General features: G+C 37.4%; 1 protein-coding gene across 8 annotated transcripts in view; it reads right to left on the bottom strand.

The window, feature by feature from the left end:
* Positions 1-737: 737 nt before the first annotated feature.
* TPD52 (tumor protein D52) overlaps positions 738-10,488 on the bottom strand; it is a 120,257-nt gene continuing 110,506 nt past the window's right edge. For 4 of the 8 annotated variants that reach the window (XM_081503337.1, XM_081503338.1, XM_081503332.1 and 1 more), the window contains 3 exons: positions 8,881-8,922; positions 7,323-7,371; positions 738-3,528 (listed from right to left, as the gene is read on the bottom strand). In XM_081503337.1, the coding sequence (XP_081359463.1) occupies positions 3,409-3,528; positions 7,323-7,371; positions 8,881-8,922 (211 nt within the window). In that variant the 3' untranslated portion in view covers positions 738-3,408. The remainder of the gene's footprint in view (positions 3,529-7,322; positions 7,372-8,880; positions 8,923-10,488) is intronic. The other 4 variants (XM_081503339.1, XM_081503340.1, XM_081503334.1 and 1 more) reach the window with 1 other exon arrangement.

Here is a 10,488-nt window from a genome sequence, read left to right as displayed (position 1 = left end):
ACAGATGAGTATAACTGTAAAGATAAGTCCTTTCAACCATAGAGATGAATGCTATCATTAAGGAGATTGTGTAGAAGATGACCAGAGATGGGCCATAACATTTAAGGATTCGGAAGAAGAGAATGCCAGAGAATAGTCAAACTGGAAAATGAGAAAAGAATTAATTCCAGAAAGGAGAAAACTTTCAACCATGTTGGGATGGAGAGTGTTAACAGTGAAAGTTGCCAAGCAGCATTTAAGTATGGAGTCCTGGCAGGTGATAGGCATGTGAGTTCTTTTGGCTCCTTTAAATTTTGGTTCATTTTTATTTCAGAATCAGAACATGGAAACTGAAATCTATGGTTTGTAGGTGTATTTAAAAGTGATAATGCTTTCTTAGTAACTGAAAACTAAATGGTGTCTATAATTAATACAATTACAATGGGACAGTTCACTAATTAATGGCCCAGTGTCTCTCCATTATGGGTAAAAATCTGTTTTGTCATCTGGGTCTTAATATAAAGAAACATGCAATCCTTACATAGGGCCTTATGCAGCATCTCTGTTACAAACTGAGCAAAAAGTCACTTACAAATGTCTTGGTGTAGTCAGCATGTAGCTTTTTTGTTTGATAAATTGATTCCATATAGCTATTCCTGGTTCTTTCTATACCCAGGATATGACAGGTCTGGAGACAAGTTATATAATTAATGAATTTACCCCTTTCCTCAGCAGATAGGTAATACATACAAAAGAACTCATGCCCAAATTATAGAATTTTTATTGTTTTCAAATACTATACAAAAAAAAAAAACAAACAGTAGTATTTCTTCATTAACAGATCCAGAAATAGTCCAAATTCAACATTCTTTCCCCCTCTATTTCAGTAGTTTGAATTACTACTAAAATAATCCAATGGTTTCTACTCTCTTCCTTGGATTACTTTGGCTTCATAGGTGTAAGAATTCTTGCTTTATTTCCCACAAGCTCCATAAGTTAAGGACGTTCCTTTGTAAGAAGGGGATAATTTTAGGAATTGTTTTCTTCTCTCACACTTCTTGAATCCTTCAGTATTTGAGCTCTCACTCTGGTTGCTATGTTCTTCTAGTGTCAAACATGAAACCCAGTAGAATAACCAGGACCCCTCTCTGGTGTTCTTAGTAATTACTGTGTTCTAAATTGCTTAAGTATCTGTGAATTTGTAATATTGTATCTTCCACAGAGACTACCTGGAATAAGATTTATAAGTTGATGTGTGTTTTTCTACATTTATCCTCCCTCTACTTTTTTGTTGCTTCTTTAGAGGCGGAGCATTTTGCCATAGATTAAATCATTTCTAAATTAAGTTTAGATAGATGTCTATGAAAGTGTTTCTCCGTTTTCTTCTTTTACAACCATCACCAGTATCCACGTACACCCATCCCCCACCTTCCAACCCTATCTCTATCATTTCTCCCATAAAATAAAGAGATTTGAGAATATTTCGTTTAACTAAAGAAACTGCCATCTTCTCCATTTTGCCTTATTAAAAAGACAGTAACAGGGCAGGACATCCAAGAATTAGTGTGATGAAAGAAGATGTGATAAAAGCAACTGAAAGACTAATTGGTTGAAAAAATAATTTACCAGCCTTATTGAGTAACCATAGTATCTCTTTAAAAAGACAAATGTATACACATGGATTCCTCTGGGACAGTGCTTCAACAACTTTTGCCTTAACGCCTTTCAAGTAAATAATCTATGCTAGTCTGATACCATGAAGCAATGATATACAGCAGATGGTAAAAAATTGCCTTTTTTTTTTAAAGCCTGGGTACCAGTTGATTGTGTAATACAGCAAGCTGTTTCCAGTCCATTGGTCTCATAATAAATATTGAGACCTGTGCTACTGATACACAGAATTTATTAAGCTTTTCACATGTAATAGAGCATAGTTTCAATAGCATCTGAAGTGCTCACAAAAGCTCCAGCAATCAAGAAGGGCAGCATGTTACATCATAACAATCAACACTTGTAGCTTTTCAGATTTGGTTTTCATAAGATAATTTATCCCCAAGTAAATCTAGTCATGCTTTTAAAAAAATGCTTTAGGTCACTCCAAACTTGGCAATTAACATTTGGCATAAACAATAATAAAACAATCACAACTTGATAAATAACAAATACAACATTGTAGGCCATAACCATACACAGCATAAGGAAAAGATAGTGGTGATGAGTAAGTAACTACTCGAGTTAATGAGAGTACCTTGGCCTCCATGTAGATACTTCCAGAGGCTTTGGTTCATTCAGCCCTGAAACTCTGTTTTCAAAGCAAGGGGCAATGCCTACAGTATCATTTTGTAATTTCTAACAAACAGAAAACAAGTAAGTAGAAAATGATGAATTGATTTTTATTAATGCATGAAATCCTCAGGAGTTATCACCAACCCCTTAGTATAAAAATTTTTCAAGTTATATTAGTCATATAACTTGGTGTGCTTATTTTAAATGCTGCTAAATGAATTAAATGAAGACAGTTTTTCCCCTAATGCAATTGATTTTAACACTTTTCAGCTACCTAGATCTAAAAAAACTTTCAGGCTTTGGAACTGAATGTTTGAGGACAGTGTTCAAATTGCAACCTATTGATAATACAATATGCTTGATTTAGAATGTTACCTTATAATTTCCTCCAAAACTAAAATTTTAATCTGGTGAAAAATAAGTAGCTGTAAGTGGCATAATAACCATGACACTGAAATGGTTACTGTCACAGATGGTGTTAAACAAAGGGTTCCACTCTCAGGTCACCTAGGATTTGGAATTACTGTACATAATGTCACTTACAAAACTATAAGAAACTGAATATAGAGCAGATTTATTTAGTCCGGTGTCTTCAGATACCCAAGATATAAGATACTTTATCCCCAAACGATATTTATTCAAAAATATTTTGTGTAGCTGGTAGTTCTTCCCTCGGAGGTAAAGAACATTTCGCCAAAACTTTTTTAATAACCAGGATGCAAAGCATTTTAAAGAACAGTCTAATCTAGGAATCAAATATACAGAGATTCAAAGAGGAAAAACAGAAACCTGTATAGAAGACAAAGATCAAACTGGTATCCCACACCCAGAGCAATTGTGTAAGCAATTATGATAACCCACAGCTTCTCAGATCATTCTAGTGAGGATCCCCAGGTACTAGATGTGTTTTCATCATGATATTTCCTAAATAAAGGGGCTGAAATGCACATTAAAGGGTGTTTCCCAGGAACAGAAGTGAAGATACTTTTACATTGTTCAACCCACAAGCTATTTGGTCAAAGGAATATGTAAAGCTCAACAAAAGCACATCTGGTGGAAGTTCATGGCAATGAATGTTGACAAGATGTGCTTGGATCTCGCTTGCAGCATCTGGCAGTGAGTAGCAGAACAAAGGTGGGAGGCTCACAGGCTCTCCTGTGTCTGCTCTGGAAGAGGCTCCGTGGTGGTGGCACTAGCGCTTGCAGTCGAATTCAAGACTTCTCCGAAATCACCACCAGCAGGCTTGGTTCCCCCGACTTTAGACTTTGAAAAGTTCAAAAAGGAAGAGACGTTATGCAACTTACACACTTCGCTGACTCTGCATAAAGTAACTCAAATCTTACTTTGAAGAAAAAATAAACCAGGAGCCTGAGAACTCAGTGATTATTATATTTGTACAGAATTTAGTACTGCTGTTATGTTCCATGAGGTTTCATAGAAAAACTTACGCAGTTTCTGTGCTGAAAATATTCAAATTGGTAAATTCTACCCCTCTACTTTTTCCCCCTATCTGCTTATTGTTCTTCACGGGGAAATTTATCTTTATAAATATAAAATTTATAGAATTTTATAAGGCCTATTATGCTAAAAAATCTACTGAACTCTCTTTAGATAACATTATAGGAAATATTATTGAGTAAAACAAAGGAAAAGAAATACATGTATGTTTCCCAGGCACAGCATGATGCTCTTAGCTCAGTATTGACTGGCCACAGACTCATTAATAGTCAGAATCTAGTTGAAATTTTCTCTCTCATTCTTTCTGGCCTCTCATCCAAAATCTTTGAATTGTCTGAAAAATTTGCATGACTTGTATCCACGGTATGGTTATTAAATTTATTAAAGCATTCCTTAATTATAAGAAAATGTTAAGAAGACCTCTTGCAATTTATAAGTCTAAAATAACTCCTCCCCACCACTGGTCCTTTCCTACTCCAAGGCCGTGAATGGCAGTAACACATCCCAGTCAGACTGCTTTGTTATCCTTGGTCCTTCCCCATCTTGTTCCCCATCCAGTCAATGACTAATTTTTTGTCTATCACTTCTAAATTCTAAATATCTTTTGACTATGTTCCACTGGCACTAGCTCGACTCATACGCCATCATCTCTGGCCTGGATCACAACACCTTCCACCTTGTCTCCTTGTCCAGTCTCTCTCCCCTTAGATCTGCAGGGCTGACAGTGATCTTTCTAAAATGCATAGAAGAATGCATGACTCAGATTGTTTAAAATCTTTCAATGGCTTCCCACTTTTTCTTTAATGTGGTCCACCTATCTCTCTAGCTCTCTCTCTTGCTCTATAACCTATAGCACAGTAAAGTTCCTCAAAGGGTCCCCAAAGCTTCAAACATTCCTTTCAACCTAAAGGCCCCCATTTACATTGCTGCATCTTCAGAGAAGTCTCTCTGACCTTCCCTCCTGCCAAGGGTGACAGGTTCCCACTACTGCTCCTCACTGCACCCTTGACTTCCACCGTCCTAGTGCTTTGTTGTTGTTGTTGTTGTTGTTGTTTAGTCGCTAAGTCATGTCAAACTCTTTTGCGACCCCATGAACTGTAGCCTGCCAGGCTCCTCTGTCCATGGGATTTTCTAGGCAAGAATACTGGAGTGGGTTGCCATTTTCTTTCTCCATGGCATCTTTCCAACTTAGGGATCAAACCTGCGTCTCCTGCCTCTCCTGCATTGCAAGTGGATTCTTTACCACTGAGCCACTTGGGAAGCCCTTACCCTCCCTTTATTTTCATCAGCCATTTAATTGTCTCAACATCTTCAGAAAGCATCTGTGTCACTCTTGCTCACTGTGCTGTTCCCAGTGCCCAGTACTCATCTCCTGGTACATGGCAAATGCTCAAGAATCACAATTAATGACGCAATCCAAAACCTAAATGAAAGTACAAGTAGACCCCATGTTTAACTGAATTCAGTGTAAGTTAGGAAAAACTATCCCAAGCATACAACTATAATTTATAGCTTCCTTTGTGATATTTGTCTAATACATTATATGCTTTTAAAAATTACATTTTTTGAAATCTGAATGGTGCCTAGTCATATTTCAAAAACGGATTTCACTACAATTTATAAAGTCTGAATATACTCAGGAGGAAAGTACATAGTAATGACCTGGAAGTTTCTCCTCCTCTTCACTGTTAAAAGAACGGAGGCTGCCTAGTTTTCCAGCTGGTCATTTCAAAAACTAACACTCAGGGTATATCTCCAGGAGAGACTATGATATTCCTAAAATTTTGAGAACTGAATTAGAGTAAAACCTTGACTTCTTGCAATGCACAGTTTGTTTTCAAATACCTAAGTAGGAATTAACAAGAATAAAGCAGGCCTCTGGTACTGACCTAGAAGAATGACTATGATGTATTTTTTTGCTCATCAAATATGTATTAAGTAGCTGCAGTGTGTCAAGGACTCTTCCAGGCCACTGAAAAGCATCAGTGAGAAAAAAAAAAACCAGGGACCTGCATCTGTGGATTCATTAGAGTATGCATGCTGCGGGCACTGAATGAACAAGTTGCAGGGCTGTGTGTACAGTGTGATTCCTTTTTGAAAAACACTATACATTTATGTAGAAAGAGAAAAGGTGGGAGTAGTGTTTATATATGCAAGAAAAAAGATCCAGCTTGTGATACAGTGTTTGGTTTTCTTTCTATTAGCACATCCTGATTCTGTAATTTTAAAAAGCTGTATTTAAAAAGAAGTGACTCAGTTACAGTTCTGAAAGATAAAATATGAGTATTTTATAGCTGATATATATGAAATACTTAAGATATTAGTTTTATCTTAATACTTAAGATACTAGTTTTAATTTGTTTTTAAGTTTATTACTTAAGATATTTTATTTTAAAGATATCCACCATAATTACCAGAATTAGTTTTGGAAAAAATGAACATACGGGCTTTGTACAAACTTTGTGGAGAAGGTTGGACAGTGGATGGGAACAAAACATCATTTCCCATTACTTGTGATCCTTGATGATTTTATAGTTTCGAATATAATCTTGAAGATATGTAATTTACCAATTCATAAAGTTATTATGGGCAAATGTCCACCTTCACCAAAATCAAAGCAATCAAAAAATAAAAGTGAATCATCAGTGATCACCATAGCATCATCATAATAATAAAAATGTCCAATAATTAAGGACTGAACAAACAGTATCCATTATAAGGCTATGCAAGCAGCCATTAAACATAATATTGAAGAATATTTAATGACACAGAAAAATGTTTATGATTTATGGTTAATTCTTTTTTAAAAAAATATTTATTTGGCTGCATCAGGTCTTAGTTGTAGCATACAAGATCTTTCTTGTGTCATACAGGATCTGTCACAGACTCCCTAATTGCGATTCTCAGGCTTAGTTGCTCCACAGCATGTGGGATCTTAGTTCCCCAACCAGGGATCTAATCTACGTCCATGGCATTGCAAGGCAGATTCTTAACCACTGGACCACCAGGGAAGTCCCTGGTTAATTTTTTTTTAAAGTGTAACAGTATAGTCCTACAACATATCAGTGTCCCTGGGTTGCAGGACCACTTTTTTGTGTTTTATTTTTTGTGCTTTTCTATATTGTTTTTAATTTTCTACAATAAGATTTGTATTACATTTTATCCAATTACAAAAGTATTTGAAGTCAATAATACAAAAAGCAGCACAAACTTCTGAAGTACTACTTTTAAAAATTATACATTTCTTTTTAGCACTCATGCTGTTATACTACAATATATACTCAAAAAATTTTATTACGAGTATGTATCACCTTGGTTGGTTTAGTCGCTAAGTCATTTCCAAGTCTTGCAACCCCATGGACTGTAGCCTGCCAGAGTCCTCTGTCCATGGGATTCTCCAGGCAAGAATACTGGAGTGGGCTGCCATTTCCTTCTCCAATATATCACCTTAAATACCCATTAATAAGGTAAAGATTAAAGTTATTAAAGTTATTTAAATATTTTGAAAGGAAATTCCAATTTGAATAATCTACCCACAACAAAGAAAGTTCAGGAACCAAACAAGATAACAGAAAGACCCTGTTCATTTCTTTACTTGCCTTTAAGTTTTCGACCTTTTCTTCAAATGATTTGAAAGTTGGAGAGTTTCTATGGAGAGAAAAGAAAAACAAATAATAAAATTACACACACTGAACAAAAATTTCAACAATTCAGAAAACATTATTAGTTGGCTGTATTCCCCTTCGCCATTATTCTCAATCAGCAAAAAAACACATAAACCATATGTAACACCTGTACCATAGGCATACATACAAATGGTGTCTTATGTGAGATTATCAACTTCTGTTCTAAGATTTCTACAACAATCTTTTTGATTCTTTGAACAGAGCCAGTGTTAGACATACAGATAAAATACATGTGTGAAAGAGGGAACAAAGTCAGGTACAACATTGAGTCTATCACTTCCTCAACCAACTTGTCACCGTATAAGAAATAGCCACTGTTAGCTCAGTCTGACTTAGGTTAAAGTGCTGCAGTCTAGAACTAATGTTTAAATTCATATGTTGCCTGGCAGGATTTCTACCTGAACCCATATCAGCTCAGCAGGACAAGCAAACCACAGGAGGTTCCACACCAGGGATCCTGGTTCCCAGGAGCACCGTAACAGGAGAAACAGAGACCAAAAGGAAAAGAGGAGCAGGAAACTGGATTTGGCCACTTGACAAAGCTGCCCCAACTAACAGAGGCTCTCCAAGCCCACAGGAAGCCTCTCCTGTGCCTTCACATTCATTCACATTAGTTAGGGAGGATCATAGTGCCTGTGTGTTGCTTTCACCTGGGTTTCCAAAGCTTTTATACTATCTACCTGACCTCCAATATCCTTCCTACTACCATGATGAAATAGGAGAAGAAGGAAAAATGGGCTTCCCCCTTCCGGGCAGTCGGTCCCAAAGCATGGTCCCCAGACCAGCTGTATCAGTAGCCCTTAGGAATTTGTTAGCTTGCAATGCAAATTCTCAGGTCCCACCCCAGGCTTACAGAACCAGAAAGTTGACATGGGCCCACCAGGCAGGGACTTTTAACAAGCCCTCCAGGTAGTTCCGATGTACACTGAAGTTCAAGTCAAGCGTACATTGTTGAAAATTCCTCTGCCTCTATAGAGAGGTCAGGTGAGATAGTAAAAGGTGCCACTTGCAAGTGCTTACTGATGGAAGAGGACACTAGAGTCAGATCCCAGTTGGTTCCAGATGTCACAATGGGATGAGGGAAGTAGAAATGGGGAGGATGAGAGAAAGGGAGACTGTAACTAAAGCTAATGTGAACAGAGGAGGTGGGCCACCTACATCCATGAAAAGAAAAGGTTGATCAGATGAGCAGTGTTCAATTTTTTTTTAATTAAACATTTCAGAATGAAACAATATAACAGGTTTACAAAATAAAGTAGAAATAATAATTCCTTTTTAAAATCACAAACATTTAATGTATTTCTTACACCAGCCTAATAACATTGAGAGGACCAACTGAAAGCTGGTAACAGTTTTCACAGCTTGTTTAGAGCAGACTTTTAGCTCCTACTTCGGAACAGTTCAAGAGAAACATCTGGATAAAAAGTAAGAAAGCATCAGACCAACTACATTTTGTGAAAATATACTTTACCTCATAGCAGGCATGCTAATTGAGTGTTGAATGGAGCGTATGCTAAGAGGCAGCATTAAAAAGAGACAGAAATGGAGTTAGTAAAGTGGTGATTAGATATAATAAAAAGCAAACAAAACTTAGTTTTCTAGAATCTTGTTCTTCTGGCACCATAAAGAATTACTTGCTTTTTGAGGTGGAGGGGATCAAAGTTAGCACAACATAACTTTTATTCATGAGCCAATTTGATTCCAGTAGTTCATAAATCAGCTAATAAATCAACTTGGCATTTTTATAGCACTTTGAAAACTGTCGAGTGCTTTCACCAGTACCTGTAAGGCATCTGGCATCCAGGCTCAAGAGTTAATAATTTATAGGTCACAGCAGAATCATAAATGGAACTTAGGTCTTTGAACTCCTAATCCAGTGTTCACCACCTCCCCTCAAAAGATGAAGCACACACATACAGGTACGTACACACACACACACACACACACACACACAAGCGAGACCACTGACGAGTTCCTGCAGCCATCATTCTCCCACATTCTCCCACAGAACAGGAAGATTTCAGAGTCACTATTTGACAACTTCAAGTGACTCCAAAATGACATATCACTTCTTAGTAGCAGTAGTTAGTTTTCTAGTAAAAAACCTGTACTTGTTCTTAATTAAACTAAATGGCCTTATAGGCCATTCAAATAACATTTGGCCGCCTGTCATTATACAACTTGCAGTTGTCAATCAGCCTTGAACATACACCTATTTGCATTCCCTTTCCTGACTGGTGGTGGGTACAAGCCCTATTGTGCACAGGGCAGAAACAAGAGGAGGAGACAGGGAGTATAAAAAGGGAAGCAGAGAGCGATCACTGCCACTCCTTTGGGGTCAGCCTGCTCCCATGTCTTGGGAATGTACTATCCCCTCTGTTTAATAAAAGAACTGTAACTGAGCTGTAACCAGTCAGTCATTTCAAATCCTTGCTACATTGAGACAGGAACTGAGAAATCCTGCCTGTGTGAGCTGTAATTAATCTATCGTCCCAAATCTTTGTTACGACGAGACAAGAATGGAGGGAGAGAGAGAAATTGACCTGACGTGAAGCTGCCTCTATTGCCACAGCCACCTTGCCAAAGTCACCTTCTACCATCAGTAGAGTTCCACCCACCAAAGCTAATCTTCTGGTAATCTACAAATTGTTTAGACTGAATGAAAAGAAAAACAAAACTATTTGATACAATTAAGATTCTTATCCTGGGATTATGTAATTAAAACACTAAGGTGCTAATCAGTTAGTGGTAGGCACTTGAGCTAAAAACTCATGGAGGTTTTGATGTTGAGGAAGATATTTTTGGGGAACAGGTAAAAGTTGTAAGAATACAGAAGAAGCCAGTTCCCAAAGAAAGATTTGCATACGAGCAAAGAGAGAGGAAGAGGAACGGAAGGAGAGATGACCATGCAGAAAAGAGGGCTCAAGTGGGAGAGAAAGGAGTTTCTTGGTTTCTTTGGGCTCTAGAAGCTACCTTGACTTCTAACAGCTTTCCAATCTGTAGGACTAGTCTGGATGGGCCTGGGCTTGCTTCCTTTCCTTGCCTTGAGTTCCAAAACAACTTTCATTCTGTGCAGCAT

The sequence above is a fragment of the Giraffa tippelskirchi genome, chromosome 6, assembly GCF_054371585.1.
Source record: "Giraffa tippelskirchi isolate mGirTip1 chromosome 6, T2T-mGirTip1v1.2.pri, whole genome shotgun sequence".
Classification (NCBI taxonomy): Eukaryota; Metazoa; Chordata; class Mammalia; order Artiodactyla; family Giraffidae; genus Giraffa; species Giraffa tippelskirchi.
This window is presented reverse-complemented; position numbering and strand designations above follow the sequence as displayed.